This window comes from Pelecanus crispus, chromosome 11, assembly GCF_030463565.1.
Source record: "Pelecanus crispus isolate bPelCri1 chromosome 11, bPelCri1.pri, whole genome shotgun sequence".
In the NCBI taxonomy this organism is placed as follows: Eukaryota; Metazoa; Chordata; class Aves; order Pelecaniformes; family Pelecanidae; genus Pelecanus; species Pelecanus crispus.
In genome coordinates, this window is record NC_134653.1 from 27934606 (window position 1) to 27945983 (window position 11378).

The 11378-nt window shown below is 39.4% G+C and overlaps 1 protein-coding gene across 1 annotated transcript; it reads right to left on the minus strand.

The window, feature by feature from the left end:
- Positions 1-1147: 1147 nt before the first annotated feature.
- On the minus strand, positions 1148-9997 carry LOC104033229 (solute carrier family 2, facilitated glucose transporter member 11). Its single transcript, XM_009485811.2, has 12 exons — positions 9974-9997; positions 7797-7895; positions 7190-7350; positions 5474-5598; positions 5088-5217; positions 4355-4503; positions 3599-3786; positions 3340-3450; positions 2754-2855; positions 2514-2589; positions 1690-1817; positions 1148-1354 (listed from the first exon to the last, which is right to left on the minus strand). Exons 1-12 carry the CDS (start codon positions 9995-9997, stop codon positions 1148-1150), a joined length of 1500 nt encoding a protein of 499 aa, XP_009484086.2.
- Between the last annotated feature and the right edge of the window lie 1381 nt (positions 9998-11378).

Sequence of the window (11378 nt, forward strand, 5' to 3'; positions counted from 1 at the left end):
GACAGTTCCCGAGCAGCGATCGCTGCTCCCCGGCCACCCCCACCCCCCACCCCCCCCCAGTTTCTATACTGAGCATGACATCATATGGTATGGAGTAGCCCTTTGGTCAGTTTGGATCAACTATTCTGGCTGTGCCCCCTCCCAGTTTCTTGTGCACCTGGCAGAGCATGGGAAGCTGAGAAGTCCTTGACTAGCATAAGCAGTACTTAGCAACAACTAAAACATCAGTGTGTTATCAACATTCTTCTCCTACTAAATCCAAAACACAGCACTGTGCCTGCTACTAGGAAGAAAATTAACTCTATCCCAGCTGAAACCAGGACACATCTCCAGAAGGATTGTTTCACAGTACAATTTCACTTTCAATATTTTTTTCTTATTACCACAGCTGGAACCTTTTTTCCTAATTTACTGTGCTAAGTTTTGAACCCATATCGCTAAACCATGTATCTAGCTTTTCCTCTATCAGCCTGCTAGGCAAATATTTTAGACTTCTGTGTTTCCCCAGCCTCATGACTGATGATCATTTAGCCTTCTTAATCATTCCTTCCCTTTGTTTGTCATCTTAAATTATTTCACTTGTTCCTTCATATTTCTGATATTCCTCAGAGTATCAGAAATATGTTCAGAGGAACTATTTGTCAGCAGTTTCCTGATTCTGAGGTGCTTAGAGCTAGTAAGGTCTTGTTTAGGAAAGCTCAATAACAAACTGTTCAGGTACCTGTGGCATTGGACAGGTCTCCTGGGAACAAGAGAGACCAACTGCGGCCCAGGGTTGTGGGTCCAGAGCTGTGAGCAGAACCTGTATGTATGTTTTTATAGCAGGATTTGGGACCTATGGAGTGTTACCAAAATATTTTAAAACTTCATAAGGTAGACTAGCATAAGAGGGGTTGTTTTTTAGAAGAAATCTCCTTATATCCAGTAGATCTTAAAACTGAGTGATGAAATTTCCTGTGAAAATATTTAGATAACAGCAAGAAATAAAACCTTAGCATAATGAAGTTTGTACCAATATTAAAAAATAAAAGAAAAAAAGAGTAAGACACCGAAGAGCTTGCAGTCTGTTTTTAATGTTTCCTGTTTAGTTCTATTGCAACATTGTTTCCTGTCTTTTCTAAGAGATGGAAATTTCCCCTCTGAACTTTCAGAGTTTCGTGCAGAACAACTGTTCCTTAGGAAAGTTATTTTCAGTAACTGAGGTTTCTTTTTTTCCAAAATTCAGCTTGTTGAACTCTGCTTTTATTTCCATGATTGACTTTCCCTTGGTCTCAGGGAGATACAGGTAGATGAAAACTGCTGATAAAGCAAGGATTCCCAAAAAGATAAGGAAGCAGAAGGGCCCAAGGTTATCCTGCAAGCAGAAATGGGAGACACTGTAAGGAAAATACGATTCTTATTTCTATTTCCCAGCCCTTGGGTGCAAGTCTGTGTCAGTAATTAAAATTCAAAGGTGTGCTCAATACACAAACCAGGATGGGTATCAAACCAGGAGTTTCCACTGGCCACGTTTGACCTGAGTCCAATTGCTGCTCCTCTGACAGGCCTGGGGGATTCCTGAGCAGGTTTGGTGTTTGGACAGAGCTCTAAGCTTTGCATGTCATTGCAATTTATTGCTATGATTTTGCTCCCTGTCAGCATTCAGAAGTGGATTAGCCTGGAGAGACGGATCTAGTTAGAGTTACTTACAACAATCAATGGAAAAATCATCCCAAGTACAAACAGTCCCATCCAGTTGATGCAGCCAACAATCAGAAAGGCTGATGGTCTGAATGACTGGCTGAAGATTTCAACCATGATAGATATAGAGGCTCCAGCTGAAAAAGAAAAGCAAAACGCAAACCAGGTATACTTGTTTCCTTGCTCCTGACGAAGGTCCTCACAATGGCAGTGGTGGAAAATGGCAGACAGGCAGAACAGGTGGCCTGCTGGCAGGTGGCCTATGCTGTGATGAAAGACCTTGATTCCAGAAAGGGACTACAGCTGTTGAATTAGGACTTCAGCTGTTAATTTAGGTTGCTTTCATATATACTGGAATCCTTTTTCTGGTGCCAGTGGATCTGTGCAGTTCCATATTGTGCTGGTAGCCATTATTAGTGCAGCAATTTATAAAACTAACTCCTGTTTTGGCTCCTGTGGTCAGTTCCATCTGAAGCATGTTGGTAGGCATGAAGTTTAACTTGCTAAGTTAATGAAGATGATTACTATAATATACCTGGCAATGCCTAGAATCCTGTTTTTAGCTGAGTATTTTAAAAATTGTTCTGAAACTTCTGTCTCAAACCCTCTGGAGAAGATGATACTATATTTTAAATTATTTAGATCCTGTGATCAGTAATAACATTCAAGGTGTCTGTATCCTTTTCCTGTCTCCCACTTGTACATATCTGCCCTTCCCTCCTTAATTTCCAGAACTTTTTACCATGGGACTAGTCTGTTCTTCCTCTGCCAGTTCTCACCAACCAATATGATACAAAATTTCCTCCCAATGTTGCCATTGATGATGTACTCACATGGTCCAATTCCATAGAAGATAACGAATAGGAAGATCAAGATAACACTGAAGTAATGCATCCAGAAAAACTGATGCTAAAAGTGAGAAACCAGTGATATCAAACCATTAGATACATGACAGAATAGCTGAGCTCTGTATTTTCTGCCACTGACTCAAGTTTTTGTACATATCCTGTGAGGCAAGATCAGAAGGGTGGGCTGATGCTGGGTAAGTAGCCAGAAGGCTGCTGCCTCTTTACCTGCAGTGACAAGGTCATGGTAAGGAGCGCTAGCACAGAACACATCAGTGCATATCCTCCCCATAGCAGCACCTTCCTCCCAAATCTGTCTATAAGGGTGCTCTGAAAAGCAGAAAACATAAATCATAATTCAACTTCTGAAATAATTCCTCCCCTCTCCATGTATTCTTCGCAGAAGACTTATCTGAATAATAGCCACAAATCAATGTCATTTGAGAGTCTCTTAATTCCTAATGAATTTGATCAGCTTCTTCAAAGCTAATTCATTATTAATTAACCTGTGTTTATTAGTCAGCCCTAGGCTGTTGTTAGTTCCCTTTCTCGGGTGCTGGTATGTATCGAATTGTGCACACATCTAATCCAGAACATCAGAAAATTGTTTTGCAGAATAAAAAGTCTGAAGACATACAGTCATGCAAATAATTTGGGAAAAGAGCTGCCTTTTATCCTGCATGTGGCTTTGCAGAAGCCAGAAGATGTGTCTTAGGTTATGCAAATCTTCCCTGAGCCCAGTTATAAGTAAGGAAAAGTACAATTGTTGACCACATTAAATTTCTCCTTCAAACTCAAGTCTGAAAAGACTTACACACAGTATAGAGGATAAGCATTCACACAACCCAACTCCCAGGGACACATATGGGATAAGGTATTCTTCAAACTTGGCTGTGTGGAATACTTCAAAAGAATAGAAGTATATCTGAAAAATGCAGAGAGGAAATGCACCTGTGAAAAAAGTGTTGCAATTGTGATGCAGTTCTAAGCTGATGTAACAGCCAGTAACTTAGTGGGGTTTGTAACGCTGCCTAGAGTCATCTCTTGTTCTGGGGATAAAGAGAGCACTCAACTGCATTGATTCCACAGAGCTGCAAGGTGGTCATGACAGTCATCAAGATGTAAAGTTGCCAGCGCAAAGATCGCTCTTTTATTACTTCAAGGACACGCAAGGTTTTCGTGCTCGTCATTGCAACTTTCTCCTTCATAATGTCATCAATTTCTGCTTGATGGTCTCCTTCCCCCCAGAGCTTCCTGATGGCTGTTGGGGAGAAAGAAGGGAGTGGATTATTCTACCAGTATAGCTCCATCACGAGTGGTTATGTTAAACCCTTTAGTCTGCCTGTCCATTTGCATAGGTGGTGGTGTTGGTGCTGTCTGCTTCTGCCATCTGGTTGGGTCTGGGGCAGCAGGCAAACAGAAGAATTTTGTTTCTCTGGCTGTCAATATAGCATACCTTTCTAATGTTGAGTTGACTTAATTGTAAACAAAGTAAACATTTAAGTACATTTTATTTCATAAAAAATGAACTGCCTAAATAATTTTCTTTAAAGAAATAAAATTTCCCACCAAAGTGGGAAAGGTTCAACTTGCTAATATATATCTATCTTTCTTGTCTTAACTGATTAAGTTTGACTGCGTGAGGCCCCAGGTTAATACAGATGTATTGCTGTAGGTACCTCAGCTGTTTTATTTAGAACTGCCTCTGCTGTTACTCCATGGCACTGCACTGTGCTGCACAGCTCTGCCCTGCTTTCTTGTCTTCTACAGAGGCTGTCACTCTAACATATCAAATGAAGTGAAGTCCGTGAGGAAAGTAGACACTCTACCTTTCTTGCAGGCTTCCTCATTACCCTTCTGTATCAGGAGGTAGGATGGTGAATCAGGGAAAAATGGGAGGGTAACCAGTTGAACCACTGCTGACAGTCCACTAGATGCTAACAACCATGGCCACAAAGCTTCACTTCCTAAAATCTCCCTGGAAAGTGTATGTGAAACAAAATTATGTTGAAATAATGGACTGAATGTTCAGAAAGTTTTTGGGAGTGATGAGGATTGCTCAGATTCCATTCAAGGGTGCAGTGGAGCAAACACCTGAATTGATAATTCATCAGATTTCACAAATTTGGCTATTTCTATTTCTGACAATTTTAAAGAAATTATTTGGCATTTTGAAAAACTTTCTAAAGATCATTAGGATCCAATATAATGTCTAGAGAGCTGATGAGACTGATTTGACCACTGTTTGACCACAGGACCAAAACATCTTGCTAAGACTTTTCATGTAAGTACAGTGAATTTTGAAGGGGAAGTCACCTAGTAGAAAGGGTATGGAAATAAGAAGAAATCAGATTATGAGTAATTAATTTTTTATTTCTCCTATATTTAAAACTATATGTTTGCCTCAAAAAACATAGAGAAAAGAAAACTTTTCTTCTGGCATAAGGCCTGTTTTGGGGAAGACGAGAGGGTTTCTTAGTCACTGACTAGGTGAGAGGCTAAGGTTATAGAAAGATTTCTACTACTTTTAGTGTAACTTGGTAGAAAGATTGAAGGATTTACCGTAGTCCGATAACCTGTCCTGCGAGTTTTCCCAGTGTCAGAAAAACAGCAACTGTGGAGTTGGTAAATCCACGCAGCTTCTTGGGTGAAATCTCTCCTACATACTGAGGATGTATATTGAGAGAAAAACCTTTAACACAGAAGAGGATAGATAACTGTTAAAATACTGAGAAAAGCTTAACTTTCTGACTCCGTCCTCTCTTGTATTGTTTCCGTTCACTCTGGTATTTGGATTAAAATTTCTTGCAAAAGGGATGATGTTGTTCACTTTTAATAAGTGTCTAGTATATTTGCTTTAAAAATTATTCTCCAGAAATGGCAATACCTGTAGAGAAAATCCTGGGACAGCAAGGATGCTTGTCCTCCACAGTGGCATGAGCACATACCTGTACCAATGCCATAGAGAAAGCGTCCGACCAGAATCATCTCGAAGGATTTGGCTGTTTTACTGAAGGCCATGAAAAGTGCAGCTACCAGCATGATCAGGTTGGTGCACATTTGGCACTTTTTTCTGAAAAAAAAAAAAAAAAAGCCCATGAGAATTTAGTGTGAAATGAGAACATCTTGTGCTCTTTTGATTAACCTTGCTGTGACAGGAAGCATGGGACAGTGATTCCTGCTGTATTGAGGAATGGCTGAAATAATTTTGACTTTGGCTAGTCAAAGTGATTCTTTAAAATTTCAGGATCCTTTAGATTTGAATTAATTTCTTAGCTTAGAATTTAAACAGTTGGAACACCTCATCAGCATTTCCACAGTACAAGTGGGGAAAGAGCTCAAAGAACTGGCCCAGGTAGTCACCAAGATTTTTAAATGGCTAGAATTCCTCATAAAACATCAGGTTGTTCCCCAGAAATAATCTGAGTCCATCGCTCCCACTCTAGAATGGCTCATATTAAAGACACTCTTGGCTAAATGGATGTGATCTGAGATAGCAGAAAGATTTTTTAGAGGCATATTTCAAAAGACACTCAGTGTGAATCATGGGCTGATATGTTCATAACCGTGATGTCTCAGGCTCAGATCAAAGTCTTTTGCACTCAGTTGTTTTGCCATGATGCTTGCTAGACAAGAGTCCTCTTGTACACAGTAAGGATTCACAGAGATACTCTATTTAGAAGGCTGTGATTCAGCGGTTAGGTTATCATGTGTTAAATAACCCATGGGAGAAGTGTGTGATCTTGTTTCCTGTCTTGGGAGACCCTCTGAGTGTGGGATGAGGCAGTGTCCCACAAGAAATTTCTTGGGGGCACTTACCTGATAGGAAAGAACACAATTGCAGGCAGGCTAAGATGGTTTGTTGAGACCCATATGAGGGGCCTCTGGATCAGTGGGTTGTGGAGCAGATCTTTAAGTGGGTCACACCAAGTAGATATGTTTGCCAATTTCTCTGCAAATGAAATTAGTGGTGTTACACACAAGGTACTGAGAACAGACCAGATGGGTGACGAATCCTTTCTCCATCCAGAGGGAAAGAAATTTTGGAACTGACTTTCAGTAAAATGGATTGCCAAGGACAGAAATGTCTCTTGGATAATTCGTTTGGTGCTGATTGTATCTTTACAGTGTAGTTAAAGGGCAATTTATTTTTTTCTATTCTGTTCACATTTTCATTAGACTAGATCTGAATATTTCATATAACATCATCACCCCATAATGAGTGTATTTAAATGGAAACCTGGCTCTTCTTTGACACTTAAGGATATCTTCCACACAGTGGTTTCCAGGTGGTTAGAGTATCTGCATATAACACGCTACAATACAAGACACATGGCTCCTTTTTGGTGGTTTGTAGAGCTGGGGAGATCTTTATGAGAGCCATAGGGGATCTTGAAGAGAACACGAGGCAAGTACACTATCCTGCTACTCCCAGTGGCACTGATCTGGTGGTGTGGTGATGAATGCATCCTTTACAGAAACACAGTTCAGTGGGGAGAGCAGATAAACAAGATAAAAGACTGCTTGCTACTTGAAAGAGGTGGATGTGCTAGCAAACCAAATCAGTCTTCAGTCAGACTGCTTCAACCAAGAAGAGGTTTATTTGTTCACCTTGGTATTTCCCTGTACTTTCTGACTATTGAGCTGTTAGAAGAAACACTTACTTCCTGTATTTTGTAGTCAGGTAGCCACAGCAGAGGCTCCCCAGGAATCCTCCTATCCCATAAACAGACACAATGAAGGACCACAACAGCATGATTGTCTCAGGATGGAGGGGGGAACCATGTCGCTCTATCCAGGTTTCATTAATAAACCTCCTGATGTGCTGAAAAATAAAATGAGATTTGACTGGACAATGGGTATAATATTGCTTCGTATTACTTGGCTGTTGTACTTGAGATCTAGTCTGTGGTTCTAATATTAGACTTCTTTTGAGACTAACTTTCCTAGTAAATCAAATTAGCTGAGATCACACTGCAAAATCTTCAAGTTTGTATCAGTCAGTAAGCTTCCTGAGGAAGCATGCTAAAAGCACATTTTCTGCCTTCCTTTGGAGGCTTGTATACTATGTGGTAACAATTTATTTAAAACAGAAAGTACCATCCTGTTCTTTAAAGGAGAAAAAGTGCTCTACACTTTTGTTGTTACTGTTAGCCAAAGAAAAGGCATAGGTGTATCAGCTGAATGCTCAGTACATTTGAAACCTATGGGGGAATGGGGAGCTCAGGCTCTACATTTTGTGTTTTCAGCCTTAGGGAGATGGCTACTTACCACAGAAGGATAGTTGATGACAGAAATGTGAAATCCATATGGGAAACTACCACCAATTCCTAGCACTAAAATCATTTGAAATAGTCCCCGGAACTGAACCTGCAAAGCAAAAATAAAATGCTCCATCAGCTTCTCATTAATCTAGTTTTGTGCAGTCTTGGTGGCCACACTTGTCCTTCCCCTCTGGAAACCTGCATTGTCTGCTTCAAAACCTCTTGGCCTGAAACATTTTTCCAAAATCCTTCTAACCTACTGCCAAAGTACAATCATCAGCCACAGTGCCATAGCAAGTCTAAGTGGTAGTATAAGAGTGATAATCCACCACTTTGCAAGATGCAAGAAGGAGAAGGAGTTTTAAAAGATGTTCCTGATGGTACAGTTCTCACTATATGCCTGCAGTATCGGACAGGTTGGCTGGATAAAGGTGTCAGTCCTGGACAGATAAAGGTGTCAGTCCTGGACGTGGGGAAGAAGGAATCAGTTTCCTTGTCTTCAATCTGCAGTAACCTATGTACGCCAAACCATGAAGTTATGCCACAGAGGTGCAGCATTAAAATTCAACATTTTATTGTACTCTCTCCTTTCATTTCTGACTGTGTTGTATCTTTAAGCATAATAAAGAAAAGATCCTTTTAACATTCAACTTTTTCAGGAAGTCATAGACCAGAAGGAGGAAATAATAATTGCATTAAAACAAAAATCTTCCTGATTTTGATTTTCTCAATGTTTTATTTTTTCTACTTATTTAACCATGAAAGTATGTGCTTATGTATTGAAGGGCTTGGCATCTTCCAGGCTAGGGAGATACTGTCCATCTATAATTTCCTTGGTCAAGGATTAGGGACTGAGATATGCTGACTACTTTGGTGAATGGAATAATTTTAACTGTAAATAAGGAAAAACAGAATATGTAACTACTCAGACCTTTTTGAGGTAAGTGATACCACTGGTCATCAATCCTGTTTCCAAGTGCCTGCAAGGCTAGATGGAGCTGTCCTCAAACAGCTTAGACTGTACCTAGCAGACCAAACCTAAGACAATTGTGATTTTAGCCCTATCAGGATCTGTTCAAGGTCCTTTGGGGTTTAACTGCCTCTCCCTTTTTATTCAGCACATCACAGACCAGGACAGTAATACCATCTCTGTATAGAGGACACTGTGCTCTGTGTTCTTTTCATGTCAGATATGAACTTAATGGGCTCACAGTTTTTTGGAGATCAGTGCCTGGATGAAGAGAAGGTGGTAGAAAATGCAATCAGGCAGGAACAAAGTAATGCAAGTGTAAATAATGCTGGACCGGGAGATACTTAGAAGCATGCTCCTTTTTATGGTTCTTAGGTCCACCTTTCAGGAGTTTGTTACTTAATTAGTCCACAGCTGGATTTCCCAAGTTATCACATGACAAGAACCAAGAAGCTATGGACCAGAGGACTCTCAATTTCCTTAAAAATCCTGTCTCAAATTAAATGGATTTGCTAATTGGCGAAAGCATTCAAACAAATTAAGAACTCACCTTCTCACTCTTCCTTTTTTTTGCAACAGACTTACAAATTAACAATTTTAGTACTTGAAAAGGAAAGCAAAATAGTTTCTTGCCAGCAGTTGAGAAATGGAGCTAGAAATACTTATCACTTCTTCCCTGTTTAAGACTATGAAAACTCTTGATGGATAATGCTAATTATCTTTGGGTGAAATGAGGGAAGTTATTTATTTTAAAGCTTATATCATGAATTTCTTAGCCTTTTGCAGTACAGTTAATCTATTCATTACTTTGGGAAGTAATTAGAGTGCTTAATAATTTGTATTGTTTTCACTAATTCAGAAGACAAAAATATAGTAGCATTGTCAGTGGTGGAACTGCCAGAACTTTTGTTGTTTCTTATTTTATTTTATGTTATATTTATCTTATCTTATCTTATCTTATCTTATCTTATCTTATCTTATCTTCTTATCTTATCTTATCTTATCTTATCTTATCTTATTGCATGGAAAAGACCATGCAACATGATTTTCATGGCCCCAAGCCCCATTGTTCTTGGTGATGTTTAAAAGCAGAAGAGAAAGATGGTCTCTGTCCTAAAAGAGCTTACAATCTTTAAGGAATCTGGATCTTTAGTATTATGTTAGCTTTGTCCTTTATGAGTCAGAGCCCTGAGAAAAAGTAACCAGATACTCACCAGGTCAGAGAAGAAGGTAGCCATCTCCTATCAAAGAGCCAATTCCTGTTGCTTACTGTCTAGTACCTGCCAAAAGAACCAAATGCTCACATTATGCAATAGCAGTGTCAGTGAACTAGTCCCATGTTATCCAAGTTAAATTTTACTTCAAAGGTTTTTGAGTTAATTACACATATTTCAGCTGTTGTACAAAGTTTAGAATTGTTGGATTAAATATTTCAACCAATGGTTGTTTCTAGCCCACATAAACAAGATGGTCCCCCTTACAGAGAACCTGTATACTTCATGAACTCCGTCTTGTGCTAGGGGGATAGGGAACTGAGAAATCAATTTTAAACATTATTCCAATAATCATACCTTGCTTACTTTTCAGTATAAGCTGAGAAACATAAAGACAAAGCTATCTGTTGGGAATCTTAGATGGGACTTGGACAGTGAACTATAGGACTTTGACATATAATAGGAAAGAGCTATTCTCTCTTCATGTGACGGCAACTGGAGCACATCGTAACTTAATGATTACTTAAAGGAATTGAAATGTTCCATCATTTTGGAATGGGGTATAAACTTAATTATTCTGCAGTGGCACACCAGGTTTGACCAGCTAAATATTTAATAGTAGCTGATTTCCCTTTGCTGGGAAAGGAAGGTTTAACGTCATGCACAGTTTTGTCTGGCATTTGCCATTAGTCAGTATATTTATTTTTGTGTCTGTGAGAAAAAAAGATGTCTTTGAAACTGTCCTGTAACCTCCATAGCTGGAGTGCTGTCTCTTCCTTCAGACAGAAAATTCTCAGGGTTTAACTTCATTTATTTTGTAGTTAAGAGGGTTTTGTATATATAAAGTTGGTAAATGGTTTAAATGTCATTTGCCATTTACACTTCAGTTAAAGAAGGCGAGGATGAAAAAATCGTAATGGGCTTATTGGATGCAAGTAGTCATATTTACTAGAAAACACATCACATGCAAGAATACTTACAGTATCTCTAGCTAATGTCTGAAACGTAGCAGGTAGCACCACCCGGCCATTCTCCTGTCCTTATGTGGTCCTCATCGTGTAGTGTACTTCGTCGTTGATGTGTGCTGAGAGTTCATGATGGGTTTTTTTCCAGATTAGGTTCTTCAGCAGATAAGCTGTTGTTAGAGCACAAGTGAGACTGTCCCTTTGATGCTAAGAATTAATTTCCTTTTCTGTAAAGTCGTACAAAGTTGAAACAACATAATGTGCATCTGACAAAAAAAATGTTAGCTGCTAGTATCTGCCTCGCTTAGATGATATTGGGGGAAGACACAAGCAGGCAATAATATGTAGCTGCCAGCGTGGGGCATTCCTTCTCAAATGCAGCCTGTTGCATGTGTTATGTTCTGCTTCACCCACTTCTATTTAGTATACTGTATACATAT

What these genes read in the sequence shown, in the direction of transcription:
- LOC104033229 (XM_009485811.2), bottom strand. Translation starts at nt 9,997, where the DNA reads ATGGCTACCTTCTTCTCTGACCTG. An exon ending in CTGACTACAAAATACAGGAA is followed by an intron (nt 5,599 to 7,189) that starts GTAAGTGTTTCT and finishes TTTTTTTTTCAG; the next exon opens with AAAAAAGTGCCAAATGTGCA. An exon ending in GGACAGGTTATCGGACTACG is followed by an intron (nt 4,504 to 5,087) that starts GTAAATCCTTCA and finishes TACACTTTCCAG; the next exon opens with GGAGATTTTAGGAAGTGAAG.